General features: G+C 54.9%; 2 protein-coding genes and 2 non-coding genes across 6 annotated transcripts in view; all 4 read left to right on the top strand.

Moving 5' to 3' along the window:
* Positions 1–2,522: 2,522 nt before the first annotated feature.
* On the top strand, positions 2,523–9,785 carry LOC111151641 (ADP ribosylation factor like GTPase 5C). Of its 3 annotated transcripts, none has more exons than XM_022509765.1 (6): positions 2,523–2,999; positions 5,112–5,172; positions 6,154–6,301; positions 7,043–7,126; positions 7,628–7,779; positions 8,941–9,785. In XM_022509765.1, the coding sequence occupies exons 1-6, from the start codon at positions 2,945–2,947 to the stop codon at positions 8,987–8,989; spliced, it is 549 nt and encodes a 182-aa protein (XP_022365473.1). In that variant the 5' UTR covers positions 2,523–2,944; the 3' UTR covers positions 8,990–9,785. The 3 variants fall into 3 exon arrangements, with proteins under 3 accessions (XP_022365473.1, XP_022365475.1, XP_022365474.1); XM_022509767.1 differs by having other exon boundaries at positions 2,524–2,975; XM_022509766.1 differs by lacking the exon at positions 2,523–2,999 and adding an exon at positions 3,595–4,482.
* A 660-nt stretch (positions 9,786–10,445) lies between these two features.
* TRNAC-GCA lies at positions 10,446–10,517 on the top strand. The gene has a single exon. It is a non-coding gene; the product is annotated as a tRNA-Cys (tRNA).
* A 698-nt stretch (positions 10,518–11,215) lies between these two features.
* On the top strand, positions 11,216–11,287 carry TRNAC-GCA. Its single transcript has one exon. It is a non-coding gene; the product is annotated as a tRNA-Cys (tRNA).
* A 1,990-nt stretch (positions 11,288–13,277) lies between these two features.
* Positions 13,278–15,436, top strand: part of LOC111151667 (plexin domain containing 1) — a 53,766-nt gene continuing 51,607 nt past the window's right edge. The window contains exon 1 of the mRNA XM_022509798.1: positions 13,278–13,353. Coding sequence (XP_022365506.1) covers positions 13,278–13,353 — 76 coding nt within the window. The remainder of the gene's footprint in view (positions 13,354–15,436) is intronic.

The following is a 15,436-nucleotide window of genomic DNA, read 5'->3' as shown; positions in this document are numbered from 1 at the left end:
AATCCTTTATTCCTGTGTTTACTCACTGAACTTTAATTGAGTACCTACTGTGTACCAGGCACAAGTCTAAAAGGGAGCCACAGACCATTCAGGACAGCACTGTGAGCTCTCTGCTGGGAGAAGCACTGGGTTCTGCACCCTTAGTCTGGGGAGGTCAGGAGAGGCTTCTCAGAGGAGGTGAGGCTTCAGTGAAGTCTAGAAGCCTGGTTAAGAGTTAACCTGGTGGTGGCGGGGGGAGTAAGTGTTCAAGGCAGAGGAAGCAGGTGACATGCATGGCATGTTCCTGGTACTTCACCAGCAAAGTGTGCTCTCAAGGTGGTGGTCAGAGAAGGGTCAGCAGGAGCAGATCATAGGGGGCCTTGAGTCATGTGATGGGAGTCTGGGCTTTGTCCTGAAGCCACTGGGCAGACATTGAAGGCTTGTAAGCAGCAATGGCAAAGTTGTCTTTGTTGCGGTTTGGAGCATAGATTGGAGGGGCTAGCCTGGACACAGCTGTGGTCCTCCGGGTAAGAAACAAGGTGGGGCTGCGCTAGGCCAAGGCAGTGCGATGGGAAAGGAGGCAGTGGCAGCCAGAGACAGCAAGCAGTTAGAAGCCGGCGCTCTTGGAGAGCAATCGGTGGTGGCCAGTGAGAGAGAGGGAGGTGTCTGGGGGTAACTGTGGGTGATGGTCTTCCCGGACATAGAGGAAGCAGGTGGAAAAACCAGGTGTTTTTGTTTTTTGTTTTTTTTAAGATTCTATTTATTTATTTGACAGACGGAGATCACAAGTAGGCAGAAAAGCAGACAGAGAGAGAGGAGGAAGCAGGCTCCCCGCTGAGCAGAGAGCTCGCTGCCAGGACCCTAGGATCATGACTTGAGCAGAAGGCAGAGGCTTTAACCCCCTGAGCCACCCAGGCGCCAGAAAAAACCAGGTTAGGGGCAGAAACAATGTCAAGCTTTGGACAAGGTAGGCTTATGGTGCCTGTGGAAGGACACCCAAGAGGAGAAGAACAAAAGGCAGCTGGGTGCTTAGTCTGAAGAATCAGGGAATGGCAGAAAGCTCCATCTGGGGGTGGACCCCGATCTTTTGAATCAATGGCAGGAATTATTAACTTCAGTTTACGGATAAAGTTCAGTGAGGCTAAGCAACACCCACAGTTACATGGCTATGGAGCAAGGACATGAACTCAGATCTTTGGAGTTCAAGTTCTGCGGTGCCTGTAAGCCCCGAGTCTCATGCCGATTCCCCTGCTCTGGCTTTTGCAAGTGGAGGAGGGTTGGGGAGGAAGAAGCATGTGTCTTGAGTATGTTTGTCTCCACTTCATGTGCCTTCTGCCTGAAATTGTGTTTTCCCGGAACTGGCAGGCGGGGGCATTTCTAGGTGACTTAGAGATGTTGAGAGATGAAGAAAGAGAGATTCTTGTCTTTTGGTAACCACAAGCCCTAAACTGATGTTCATTCAGCACGGTGGTGGTTGTCAGCATGTGAGGATTTCAACAACCATAAAGTCAGCTGGGATTAGATCTAGAGAGACTGGGGGACTGGGGTTACTACTACCTCAGGGAGTTGGGAACTGAGGTGCTGGGGACCCCTCCTGTCGGGGACCACTGAACCAGTAGCTTCTTCTTCTTCTTTCTTTTTAAGATTTTATTTGTTTATTTGAGAGAGAGGAGGCACAAGCATAGATAGGGCAAAGGGAAAAGCAGACTCCCCACTGAGCAGGGAGCCCAATGCAGGGCTCGATCCCACAACCCTGAGATCATGAGCTGAGCTGAAGGCAGCTGCTTAACCAACTGAGCCACCCAGGTGCCCCTGACCTATAGCTTCTGTCCAGCTTCTGAACTGAGGTCAGAGAGGCCTCAATCCAGTGTGTGGCCGAAGGTTTTCCCACCTTCCATCAAATCACAGAAGCTGATCTGGGACCTCCACTGCCCGGGCGCAATGGGTGTTCCAGGTGGTACCTTAGAGAAAAATCTTGTCTTAGCGCCAATAATCACATCCTCAAGAAAATGTGCCTTCCTACATACTGTCTCTCAGAGTTTTGTTCTGGTTTTATTTTTTGATGTTTATTTTTGGTGTTTATTTCTCTCTCGCACTAAATGGTAAAGGCTCCAAAAGACCCAGACCGGGTCTGTTTTGTCTGCTTGGCCCATTTCCTAACTCCTGACTCATATTTGTCAAATAAATGAATGAATGCTCCCTAAGACCCAAGATCTAGGCCTGGCAGCAGAGGCAGCTCTCGTCTGTGACGGACTGTGCTCCAGCTAGCAGAATGTCACTTTCAATTCTGCAATTGGTGGTGGTAGTTGGGAGGGAGGGGCAGGATGCACTAAGGGGTTCCTTCCCCCCCCCCCCCAGGAAACAGATGGTTAAAGTGTTTAAAGTGTTGCTGCTTCCCCCAGCACCCTCTGCACCACCATTCTACTGCACCCAGCATTCCTTCTTTCCTGGGGCTGAAATGGGCTCTGGTAGTCAATTCTCCTTCCCTCTAACTCCAGGCACCAAGGCGGTTGAGGTGAGAATTCCTTATTTAGCTGACTGTTTTTCCTCTGCTCTCTCCATAGACTTCCCAGCCTCCTTCATGCCTCTTCAACTTGTGCTCATACTTCTTTAATGCTTGAAACACCATCTCTCAGGCTCTAGCATAACTCATTGTACTTCACTCCAGTAGCAACACGGTCCCAGGCACTGGACCAGGCCCGGAGGGGGGTGGGCGGAGAACAAAGTTGAGCAAGACCCGAACTCCACCCTCCTGGCCTCAGGGCTGATTGGTGGAAACAGGCCAGTCTCCAGTGTCAGGGTAGAGAGAAGCCCCATTTGTCTGGAGAACCAGGCCAGGGCTTGGGAAGTCGGTGGTTTCTATGGCAGGCGGCTAAAGGCTTTTAAGAACCCACCTTTCTGAGAAGGTGAAAGACATTCAGGTGGAGGAAACACAGAAGCAAAAGCATGACAGAAGGAGCTGGGCATGTGTGGGCAAGGACCAGTGGACGTAGAAGGTGGGAGATCACCTGCAAAGGCAGGTGAGGGCTGTTCATGGAGACTTGTGAATGTCAGATGACGTGGCTGATCTAGATCCAGTGGGCACTAGGGACTCACTGAAGGTTTATGAGCTGTGGAGTGCCAGGCTCTGGGCTGGGCTTTATGTCGGTGAATAGGGCTGTGCTGAGTCAGGGGGAGGCAGAGGAAGGGAGACAATCAGAGGTTTTCCCCTTAGTGGAGGGGAGCACTAATGCGCTGCGGGAGGACCATGGCAGTGTGGGGGCGGAGGGAGTTGATTCTCCTGTGTGATAACTGACCTCTCCTAACTGTCCCCTCAGACTGAGGTGGGTTTGCCTTCCCACTTCTCTTTTTGTTTTCTGGTTTTTCCCAGTTTAAGCAAAGAAGGAAATTCACAACTAAAAGTGTCCCCTCGTCCTTTTCCCACGTCCAGCACTGCTCTCTTTTTTTTTTTTTTTAAGATTTTTTATTTATTTATTTGACAGAGAGAGATCACAAGTAGACAGAGAGGCAGGCAGAGAGAGAGAGAGAGAGAGGGAAGCAGGCTCCCTGCTGAGCAGAGAGCCCAATGCGGGACTCGATCCCAGGACCCTGAGATCATGACCTGAGCCGAAGGCAGCGGCTTAACCCACTGAGCCACCCAGGCGCCCAAGCACTGCTCTCTTTGGCTCGGGCTCTCTCCTGCTGGCTCTTGGCATCTGGTACCCCTCTGTAGGGTCTCTAGCTGCAAGATCTCTCTTGTTGCTCTGTCCCTATCCTCAGATGTCCATCCCCCAGATCTGGCAGCTGTGCCTGAGCATTGGTTTGCCAATGAATTGTAGAAGCTGTAGGGATTTATTCCTAGAAGTTGCCTATCACCAAGGGACCTCCAAAAGGGAGGGAGACCCCGCCCTTCCCTAAGGGAACTCACTTTGAGTGCGTCTGCAAGAGCCCTAGTGAAATCTCTAGTGAAACCGCTGGAGATCCAACTAGGGCTGGAATATTCTCCCAGCAGAGAGGATCAGTGACCCCTCTGCTCCACACAGCCGGCAGGTGCAGAACGGAGGGTTTTGCTTCAGTCTAGTGCTCAGACATGACACTTGGAGAAGGGACAGCTGGGACCTGGTAGTGGGTCACTGTGCTGGGCCTCCTTGATGCAGTCAGGGAGCAGGTCACCCAGAGAACCTCTAGAGTTTTCTCAGGGCAAAGGGGGGAGGGATGTGGAGTCTGGACCCCATTTTCCTTGCACCTCTAGGGCTCTAGACAAGTAGCCTGTTAGCTGTCGTTGTGACATTCATAGCACCCGCGAGGGGCCAGTGTCCCAGGGGATTCCCGGGTCCCGCAGGTGACTCGTCGGGCTTCCGTGACCTCATAGGCAAAACTCGCTCGGCCCTCCCCGGGGGCGGGGTTCTAAGCACCCTGGCTCGACCCGCGCCCCCGAAGGTCGCTGAGTCTTGCCCCTCCCTAGCCCGGGACGCGCCATGGGACAACTGATCGCCAAGTTGATGGGCGTCTTCGGGAACCAGGGTAAAGGGCGCACAGCGCATTCAAGCGACTGCTTTGATTCGGCTCCCACCCGGGGCTCCCCGAATCCGGGGTCAGGGCGGATGCGCTGGGGGACCTCGGGCTCCGAAGATCCTGCGTGGGCGCTCCTTGCAAGTTCCGGGGTCTCCCCTGCCCCCTTCCATAGCCCCTTCCCGCCCCCTCCCCTCCTGCTCCTCGCGGGTGGCGCGCTTCGGTGCATAACGGGGCGCAGGGCTCCGCGAGCCTCCGTCCTCCTGGCTAAAAGGGGCCGCGGGTTTCCTGCGATCGTGGCTCTTTCTCCAGACCCCTTCTCTTGGCCAGCCCAAGGCGCCCCGGACCTTTCGGACAACCGCTTTTCTGGAAATGTGGAGCGAGGAAGGCTCAGCAATCATTTCCACTGTCCGGGAATGCCGCTGGTGTCCGGGGTCGGGGAGGAAACCTGTCCTGTTGGGTTTTGGTCGGGGAGGGGTGCAGGGAAGCAGAAATGGTACAGTGAGCAGAGATCTCCCAGCTTGCTGGAAACACTCGTCTCCTTCTTGGGAACCCCGGTGGGGCACTCAGTACCCTTGGTTACTGAGTTTGGCCCTGACCCTGCCCTCCCCACCCCCACCCCCACCCCCGGATGCCTCCAGAGCACAAGGTTATCATCGTGGGACTGGACAACGCGGGAAAGACCACCATCCTTTACCAGTTGTAAGTGACTCTCGGGTGGAAAGAGATGGGGCTTGGCTCTTTCCACCAGACTGACAGAGATTTGGACCAATCACTCTTCCCTGGGTTCCCAGGTTTTCCAGTAGCCAGGAGGAGTGATCGTGGGGGGGGGGAGTTATGAGATCTTCCTGGCATGGTGACCCTTCAGTTCTGTGGCCGCTCGCCTGGCATTCGAATCTTGCCCGGTATGGGCGACCCCAGTGGTCCCCACCATCCCCACCCCTTGCCCCTACCAAACTTGGTTGCAGGCCAGAGGCTGTCAGAAACTGACTTCCTGCCTCCCTGCTCTTCGCTCCCCCTAGCGGTGGGTCCCACCTTTTAACTCCTGCACACCACCTTCGCCTCTTAACTTTCTCCCCTTCTTCAAACCCAAAGGGGAGGGCCAGTTTTGAGTCAGGGTGAGCTCTGTAGCTCCCCATCTAGAAGGGTCTGGCACGTGTGCTGAGTAATTATCCATCGGAGCTCTTCCCAATATCCACTCTGTGGATGGCATCTCTCCCCCTTTGGAACCTCCAGAGTATTTACTTAGGAAAATTTTCCCCTGAAAAAGAAATACATGCAAATGTTTATCTTAAACCAGAAGAAAAGAGAGCATCGAACATTACAAGCATGCAGAGTGAAAAGTAAGTTTCCCAATCAGCCCAGACTCCCAGATCTTCCAGAGATACCCTCTACATATAAAAATGTGTGTGTTCTCTCTGCATTTTAACAAGACTCCCAGGTGATCCAGCTGCATATTGCTGTTTGGAGACCTGGCTCTAATATGACTCCCATCTCTGGGGTCCGCGCCAGGACAAGGCTCAGTCCCACTCCCGCCTGCACTCCCCTGTGACCAGAGGCTTGGCTACCCTGGGCCGAGTTGTTCTGAGTTAGATCTAGCCTGACTCGAGAGCCGAGGGCTGGGGGACCCAGAGCTGGGAGCAGAATGCGCTGAGCTCTTGGTGGTCTCTCCTCCCTCCCCAGCCTGATGAATGAGGTGGTCCACACATCTCCCACCATCGGTAGCAACGTGGAGGAGATCGTTCTGCAGAAGACTCACTTCCTCGTATGGGACATAGGGGGGCAAGAGGCTCTCCGCTCCACCTGGAGTGCTTACTACTCCAACACCGAGGTGAGCGGCATGCTGGGGCTGGAGGGGCCTGGAAGGCTGCTTGCTGTGTGACTTGAGCCTGTCACTTCCCCTCTCTGAGCCTTCGTTACCCGAATCTGAGAGGTGGAGATTGTAATAATGATTGCCCCAATGACTGTGAAAATTAAAACAAAACAAAACAAAACAAAACCGCTAACACATGTGTTTCAAATCCTTAATGCAGCAGTGTTTTGTTAAAATTTGTGAATACCTCTTGTCAGCTTTGCTTGCTGGCAGCTTTCTGTGTGATGCCCTGCGTGGCGTAGGCCCTTGGTCTCGGGGGGGCCCTCCTTTCTCACTCTGGCAGCCGTGGATTCCGTGGTTTGCTTCCCAGAGTGAGACCGAGTGCGAATTCCAGCACCGCCACTCACCAGCTGTGTGTCCTAGGGCAAGATCTGCCGTCTCGCTGAGCTCATCTCATTTGTAAATGGTGCTAAGCCTGGTCCAGGGGCACAGGGTTGTGCTGGGACCCGAATGCTGACCCCAACGCCCACGGCATAGCATCGCCTCTGGCACGCAATCCGAGTCGTGCTGTGTTCCCCCACCGTCTGGATGGAAAAGGGAATGAAAACGGGACTTGAGGGCAGTGAGAGCTTGAGACCAGACCAGTTCTCTGTGGGGCTAACATCAGGGCGGTGCAGAGGCCGGGTGGGGAGCACAGTGGGCGGGAGACACGTTCCTGCGGGAAAAGCCCACGACTCACCGCTGCCCTCTGCTGGCCAGTTCGTCATCCTCGTGATTGACAGCACGGACCGGGACCGGCTGCTGACCACTCGGGAGGAGCTGTATAAGATGCTGGCCCACGAGGTAAGGCTTCCGAGGTTGGGAGAGGGCCCCGGGGGGACTAGCCGTGGGACCTCAGCCTACTCACTTAGCCTCTCTGAGCTTCGTTCCTGAGTCCCCCGTGTCTGAGAGCCGCTACCCCAGCTGTCTGGACAGGGCTAATTTCTCCCAGATGAAGGATCGCAGAAGCCAGAGCTACTGGTCCAGGTCGTGATCCCCCTTCTCACTCACCGTGGGACTTCCTCCCCTCAGACAAGTCACTTCACTTCTCTCAGTTTTTCCAAATACAAAATGGGGGAGGATCACCAAATTCCTGCCTCATGGGACTGTCGTAAGAATCACAGAGCTGGGGGCAGGCAAACTGCGAGCTGTCGGTGTCCGCGGGTGTGGTTGCCCCACGTCGGGTACCACGGGGCATGGGCTTCTCCTGCAGGGACAGCAGGGGGCTAGGGAGGACTTAGGGGGCAGGGGGATGGGAAGCTAGGCCCTGGCAGGCTGACTGGGGCTGGGCTCCTCTGTCCATAGGCTCTGCGAGATGCTTCCGTCCTAATTTTTGCCAACAAGCAGGATATGAAGAACTCCATGACCACCGTGGAGATCTCTCAGTTCCTCACTCTGACCGCCATCAAAGACCACCCATGGCATATCCAGGGCTGCTGTGCCCTCACTGGGGAAGGGTTAGTGGCTCCCCACCTGGACGTCCAGGGTCTGGCCCAGTCAATGAACGCTGACCATCAGAACCTTCTCCTGTTTCTCCCTGTCAGAATCTGGCTCACAGGCACGCACCCACCCACAGCTGAGATGTGGGCAAGCAGTGAGCAGGGCACAGTACCTGCTCTTGGGAAGCTTATTCTAGTGGGGAGAGGGGTGACCCTCCACCTAAGCACAAACATTTCGGATACTGAGAATTGCCACGCAGAGAATGAAATTGGATTAACAGTGATGGAGGGGACAACAACTGGTCTGAGTTAGCTGTGGTGGGCAGGGACAACCTCTATTAGGAGGTGACTTTTGGGCTGAGACCTGAAGGGAGAGGAGAAAGCCATAGGAAGACCTGGGGGCCAAGCCCTCCAGACACAAGTCATTGACCTTTTCTGACCTTGAGTTTTCTTATCTGTAAAGAGGAGGGTGATTGTACTGACTCTCTCTTAGGGTTTCTGTAGAGAGCAAACGGTGTCATTCATTCAACATTTATCGAGCACTGACTCTGGGCCAGGCACTTTTCTAGGCACCGAGAATCAGCAGCAAACAAAATACAAAACCCCTCCCCTCATGGGGCGTACATTCTGGTGGGAGAGAGCCAACAATAAACAATAAAATTAAGAAAAAGCTATAATAAGTTAAAAGTGGCAAGTATTTGGAAAAGATCAAGTGGGAAAGGGAGATTGAAAGTATGTGGGCAAATGTTGCAAAGGATGTGAAGGTCACATAGGAAGGGCCTCTCATCAGTCTTGGAAAGTTCTCTTTCCTCTTTCTCGAGTGGGATCACAGCAGGCTGGGGACCCGGGTGTCTGGAGGCTGGAGGGAGGTCGGTCCAAGGAACCATACATTTCTGGTAGTGTCCTTGCCATTCCCTCCTCCAATCCACATCCATCTCCTCTGCTAGACTGTAGGCCCCAGAGGGCATGTCTGTGTTTTCACCAGTAACCCCGGCCCCTAGCCCAGGACCTGATGTGCAGTGGTACTCAATCTGTTTATACTTGTTGATGGAGAGAAGGGATTTAACTTTGGTTGTTACATCTAATTCATTGGCTCTGGGTTGGGGCTGGCGACTTGGAGGCCACCATCCTCATGGGATATACTGATCCGTGGGATATACTCTTCCATCTTCCCTGCAGGCTGCCCGCGGGGCTCCAGTGGATGCAGTCTCGGGCCACTGCCAACTGATGTCCTGACCTGAGGCCGACCAGAAACTCTGGGGGGTTTTGCTTGGACTGTTTGGGTGGAAAACGCAAGTGATGATTATTTTCTGCGGTTCTCTGATGGGAGCTGGGTCAGCTATGGACAGTGAGATTGCCGAAGTCCACCCGACCTAATCCCGCCACCGAAGGGCTAGACTGCCTGTACGATCTGCTGCAGACAGGACAGCAGAAGAGCTGCCCTTCACCCTGGGGAAGCATGTGTCTTTGGAGGCACAGGCAAGTCGTTAGATGTGTTGAGGGATTGGGAAGTAGAGCCCCGTCCCCTCAGCCTGCAACCTCTTTGAGGGGAAAAAAATGGGGGATAAAGTAGGAGACCCCTGGAAATGCTCTTTATTTCCTAGAACTCCACCTCCTATCCCTCGATTCCCACCCCAGTTTTCTGGCCCCTTTGCCATCTTTGAGCAAAGGAGATTCCAGAAAGGCAAAAGGGGCAGGTGCAGGGGAAGGAAGACAGAGCCAAAAACTGGTGGGAAGGGAGAGGAAGAAGGATGGGACATCCCAGACGGGGACAGTCCCTTGCACTGCGGGGAGTTCCACTCCTCCCATGCCTTTCCCTTCCCTCTGAGATGCTGGCTCGGACCACAGCTTTTGAGAGTTAAGCCATCCCATCCTTTGCCCTCCAGTCCTTCCAGTATGAATCCCACACCTCCCAGATGTCTCCAATTCCTACAGCATGCCTATCTTGGCTGTCTTTTGTAACGATTTTTTAGTTGTTTTAGAATTTTTATAAAAGAGTAATAAATGCTGTTGAAGACCGCTCACTTCTCATTTCTGCTACCTGTGCTTCAAACTGGCTTTTGTTTTTTGTACAAGGCATCAGGTCTGTGGAAATTCTCCTGGGAAATGGAGGGGGTACTGCCTCAAGTGTCCACTGGTCTAGGGGACTGGCTGGTTCTTTGGTCCTGGTCTCTCCCACCCTCTGCCAGGTAACTGACTCCTGGCTTGCTGCGACTGGGAGCTTTCGGCTCTACCTGGATCTAGGGGTGGGCGTGGCTTGATGCTGACTCGTGGAGGCGGAGAGGAGGGGCCCTTGGGGTTTGGAGAAGCCCAGGAGTCCTCTGGAGGTAGAGCTGGAGACAGGATGGAAACCCACGCTGTCCATCTGAACACAGGGAGCCCTGCTTTTACGCCATAAGACCTGAGATGGTTCTGGAGTCCATGGGTTTCTCTCCTTCCCAAGTCAGCACTGGACATCTTGGGGACAGTCTGGACACAGTTATAGAAGGTCCAGGAGTCTTTAATCCTGTGGTTTCCTGAGGTGTAATGGTGGAAAAAGAACTCAGCAATTCTAGCTATCCCCATTTAGTCCACAACCTGTTCTTTTCATGAGGTCACTTTGACACAACTGTTGGACCGAAACAATTTAATATTTTCTCCTTATACTACAGAAACCTATTCCAGTAAAGTGTGAACGGCACGGTGGGGGTATAGCTCAGTGGTAGAGCATTTGACTGCAGATCAAGAGGTCCCCGGTTCAAATCCGGGTGCCCCCTCTCCACGTCAGATTTTTCGTGTTTTCTTATCCACTAGTCCATCCCTCAAAGTGCACCGGCAGGGGAGAGGGGATGCGAGATGCGATGTCAGGGCCTGCCACCCCGTTTTGCAGGCAGGCGACGAGCAGATCCGTGCGCTCAGCCCGCGCGTGCGTCTGTGGGTGGGATACAGTGAGAGGGCGAGAAGCTGCTGGTTAACCCCAGGTGGACAGCCCAGACCGCGCACTTCCGAAGTGGTAGGGCGGAGGCCGGTGCACTATCAGGGAGGCCTGGCCAGCGACCCCAACGGCTCTGCCCGGGGAGAGAGGCCCAGGACCTAAGGTCCTGGCTTGCGCTGGGGAAAGGAGACCCAGAGAACCCTGCCCGAGCGTGCAGGACGGAGAGAGGGGAGCCAAGAGGCAATAAAGGGGCTCCGACAGGGCAGGACAGGGGGACATCGGCGCAGGGAATGTCCCCGAAACGAAGGATCTCGAGGGATCTCCCCTCCCATTTCCAAACTCCATTTTGCTTACATCATTCAGTAGAAATCTTAAGCTCAGAGCTTCGGGAAACAAGTTCTGCGTTCAGGCGAGTAATCTTTTTGAGATTATATTATTTCCAACTTTTGTAAACATTGGACACGACTTCTTTTCACGAGCTCATCACAGCGCCTGCGCAGTCATAGGACTAAGAGGTTACTGCGCCCAGACGTCAGCAGAGGGGGTATAGCTCAGTGGTAGAGCATTTGACTGCAGATCAAGAGGTCCCCGGTTCAAATCCGGGTGCCCCCTGGCCAGTTGTTTTCACTGGGCCACAAAGGTCCATGTCTCCATGTGTCATTTTTTCCCTTCTCCATTTTGTGTTGACATTGCTTTCGCCCTCTCTCTTTTGAGCAGACCACAATTGGTAGAGCAAAGACGCGAGACAGTGCAAGAAGCGAGAATTCTCAAGCGATGGATCTTAAAATGTGGTCCCCGGACTAGCACCACCACCTGGGAATGTGTTAGAAATGCAGATTCTCGGCTTCCCGGAACTATTGAATTAAGAAACCTGAAGGTGGCGCTCAGAAATTTGTATTTTTAATAAGCCCTCTAGGTGATTCTGATGGGTGCGCAAGTTCCAGAGGCTTACGTTTAAAAAAATTTACGCGTCTCTTGCTTGGGATTATTTCCAAGCTGCTGTTTTCAATCCGAGCCTTTAAAGAGACCGTGTAAGACAGACCGCGGCTCCCCACTTGACCGCTAGAGGGCAGCAAGAAGCCGCAACTGGAAGCGGCGGCCTATTCGGGTTTGAGAGTCGGGATTTGAATTAGACAACAGGAAGAACTTACAGTCAGGCCTTGCCTTTTCCTATCGTAAAGGATTAGCGTTTAGGGCTGGAGGAGGTCGTTTCTGGGACTCTGCATCCAGAGGAAGGAGGAACTGAGATTCTGAGAGATTAGGGGGCTTTGGTTCTTGTTTCCCTTCTCAGTTCCTGTCTTTGGCCTCAGTGTCAGGGAACCCCCCCCTTCCAGCCCACACTTCTTCTGTTCCCGCGCGTATCCCTCTTCCTGGGGAATTCCCTCATGAGCTCTCCGTGTCCATCCCCTACCTGTCCGCGACTGTCCAGTCCCTAGGCCCCAGCCCCGTGAGAAACCAGGTGCCCCTCATCCCTCATCCTCCCACCCTCGAGTGCTCCAGCTCCTCGCCACCGCACGAAGTAGGTCAGGGGAGGGAACCAGCACCTTCGTGTCCTGACCTGATTCCCTGCCGTCTATTAAATTTCCTAAATTGTGGGTATTTTTATTCTGTCCTGAAAGAAAAGGGGAAAAAAAAAAAGGTGATCTATTCCCCAGAGTCTGTCATAAGGTGGTGGCAGGTGGGGTGAGATGTCTTCGTGCTGGGGGGAGGGGGATAGACTGGCTTTGAGGATTGACTGGGACCCTGAAGAGGCCTGGGGTCCCCAGAGAGAAAGGTGGCCTCGGTTACCTTCTGGGGTTAAGGGGAGGTCCGGGCTGCCCTCTACCACGGTGTCCACCAGGCTGATGGGAAAGACGGTGCTGGGAACGGGAGGAGGGGGGAGCGGTGATGGGGAAAAGGGAGAGGAGCCCCGGGGAGGGGAGTGGCATTCAGGCCTCTGTTGGTGAGAGAAGCTGGGGCGGGGGTGGTCTGTGCTGCAAGGGGAGATTCCTGGGGTGGGGATGGGCATCAGAAACCCACAGAACTCTGAGGAACAGCCCAGAAAGTCGGAAAGCCTGGTAGAGCTGGAGGAGGGGGTGCGTATGGCAGGAGTGCACCGCCCGAGGAAAGGGGCGCCTGTCCCTTCCTGGGGTGTGCACCCCCCCCCCCACGGTCTTGTCTCAGCGGCTTTCCGCGGGGAGGGGGGCTGAGGAGGGGAAGGGAGGCAGGAGCTAAGGTGCGGGGTGGGGGGCCGCTTCTCCCAGCCCAGGGTCCCCCGCCCTGTCCCCTACTCCGCCCCCAGCCACCCCTCTCCAATTCCGCGGTGGGAGCGCTCCGGGAGGGCTGGGAGGACGGGGGAAAACTCTGGGAGCGCTCGGGAGGCGCCGCGCCCCCCCGCCCCGCCCCCTCCCCGTCCGCACTCCGGGAGGCCGCAGCTCTGCTCGCTCGCCGCCGGCCCGCGCCCGCGCCTCTCTCGCCGCCCCGCCGGGCCCCGAGCTCCGCCGCCTCCTCGCCGCCCACCCCTCGGCGCGCCAGCCCCCGGGACTGCCTCGCCTGAGCCCGGCCCCTCCCTTGTCCGGGGCCGCGGCCCGCAGCGGGCCGGGGGCGGGTCCTGGCACCCACCATGCGGGCAGAGCTCTGGCTCCTGGTGCTGGTGTTCAGGGAGGCTGCCCGGGCGCTGAGCCCCGCGCCCGGAGCAGGTAGGACTGGCCGGAGTCGGTCGGGGTGGGCGGGGGGCGGGGAGGGAGCAGGCAGGCGGGCGTGGGCAAGGCCAAGTACCCACCGGCCCGCGTTGTCGGGTGGGTGGGGGGACTGTCCGCGGAGGGCCAGGAGCTCCGTGCGTTGTGAAAGGTGGACAGGGACCCACTTTCTTAAACACATCGGGTGTGCGAGTGAGGGTGGAGGCATCAGATACTGATGCCCCTCGCCTCTCCTTCCCTCCTGGAAGGACACCAGAGGGACCCCAGTAGAGGGGTCTACATAAGGCAATGGGCTCTGGCCCCAAAGAGGACGGTAGGGGAGTCATAGGGACCCCTCGTCACACTGAGGGAAGCTGAATTCTGATGAGACGGAGAGTATGGGGTGCCTCCTGCCCCAGCTTTGCCACCTCCTTCTCTTCCCACCCCCCAGGTCCCACCCCAGCCCCAAGCTGACCCAGGTTAGGTCTGAATCCATTTCACATTTGGGGGCTGGGTGGGAGCAGCCAGAGGGATGGTGGAGACCCAGCATCTCTCCTAGAGGAAGCTCTGTAGCAGCCTGTCCCACTGCCTTCCTCTCCCTGTTTGGAGCCTGGAGAACCCTCTGGGGCTCAGGAAAAGCAACTTGCTGCTCCCCCATTTCCCAGTCTCCAGGACCCTCCTGTCACTCCCGCTCTGCTGTCCTGGTGGCCTTTGGCCATCAGCTGCTCTGGCTCTGGATGGGGGGGGGAGCAGGGGCTCCTCTTGGCACACTCCTCTTCCCTACACTAGTTCTCCACAATCATCTCTCCCACCTGGAAGTCCTTTCTGAGGTCTACCTTGAGCCTCTCGTATTATAAAAAAAAAACATTGTTCAGCATGTAATTTTATATTACCTTCCTATCTCCTCAGGCCCCCAGACTTCTCTGGGGTTGGGAGGTGGGTAATTTGCAGTCTAGCCTCTTGACAGCAAGAATTGAGGAGATAGAACTTTATGCCTCGGGGACATAGGTGTCCCTTAAATGGGATGGAACAGGGTCATGGGCTTGTCCTGGGAGATGCTGTAGCTGGGCTGCTGTGTCTCTGGGGTGTGCTAGCCCCAGGCACAGCATCTGTGACTGTGTTCTTGACTTCAATGGACTTGTGTGTAGACGAGACAGGCCTGGGTCCCTGTGGAGAAGGAGGGTAGGGAAGGGTGATGGTGGTGGAAATGCAGGCAGAGAGCAGTGGAAGTTGGTGTGGCAAAAGGCCGGTGGTACAGAAGCACCAGTTTTCAGGGAGACCACACAGAGAAGGGCCGGAGACTTGGCTTCTTGTCCCCACATCTCACTTGCTGTGTGACCTTGAGCAAGTTACTTTCCTTCTCTGGGCCTATTTCGCCACTTCTAAAGTGAGCTGTGAGCAAAATCTTTGACTCTTGGTGGGATTATGAAAGATTCTTTTTTTTTTTTTTTTCCTATTCAGGATTGTCTTTCCTTTTCAGATTTGTTATGATATATGTGGGTAACTGGCAATTGAAAAAATCTATATGAAAAGGAGAGGTTGGCCAGGTCAGTTTTTGAGGTCCTCTGCAACCCCAAACTTGGTGAGACCTTCTGAACTCAGGATGTGACTAGGATGATGAGGGAGGGCTCTGGACCCCTGACTGAGTTGGGAGAACCACAGAGAGGTTTGGGGAAAGGGAATTGGGAGATAAGGAGCCTGTGCTGGGGGGTGGAGGGAGGTGGCAAGCCTGGAGCCTGGCTGAAAGCTGTCTCTTCAGAGTCGGGTTGGGGTAGTAGACGCCTGGGGAGGCCAGAAAGAGAAGGGCAGGCAGAGACTTGAATCAAAGCTCTAAGTCGAGGACACCCTGTCTTCTGGGCTTTGCCAGAGACTCAGCCAGGAAAAAATGGACTTTCTCTGTGGCAGGAGAGGTGGGTTGGACTTCAGGAAGTGCTTGGGAAGCCAGAGGGGGCAGCTGCTGACTCTCAGTCCAGTGTTTTTCGTTTTTGTTGTTTTTTTTTTTTTGTTTTGTTTTTTTTTCCACCAGGCCTGGCTGCACTGGAGGAAAGTCCTGGGTGGAGGCGGAGGTAGGGGTGTCTTCTGGGAAGAAGAGATGTGTGTGTGG

The sequence above is a fragment of the Enhydra lutris genome, unplaced genomic scaffold, assembly GCF_002288905.1.
Source record: "Enhydra lutris kenyoni isolate GAN:26980312 unplaced genomic scaffold, ASM228890v2 scaffoldscaffold26, whole genome shotgun sequence".
Taxonomy (NCBI): Eukaryota; Metazoa; Chordata; class Mammalia; order Carnivora; family Mustelidae; genus Enhydra; species Enhydra lutris.
This window is presented reverse-complemented; position numbering and strand designations above follow the sequence as displayed.

Excerpts from the sequence above, each read along its gene's own strand:
- LOC111151641 (XM_022509765.1), top strand. The coding sequence starts at position 2,945 with ATGTGTGGGCAAGGACCAGTGGACGTAGAAGGTGGGAGATCACCTGCA. Across the intron at positions 5,173-6,153 it reads ACCACCATCCTTTACCAGTT|CCTGATGAATGAGGTGGTCC; the intron begins GTAAGTGACTCT and ends CTCCCTCCCCAG. Across the intron at positions 6,302-7,042 it reads CTTACTACTCCAACACCGAG|TTCGTCATCCTCGTGATTGA; the intron begins GTGAGCGGCATG and ends TCTGCTGGCCAG.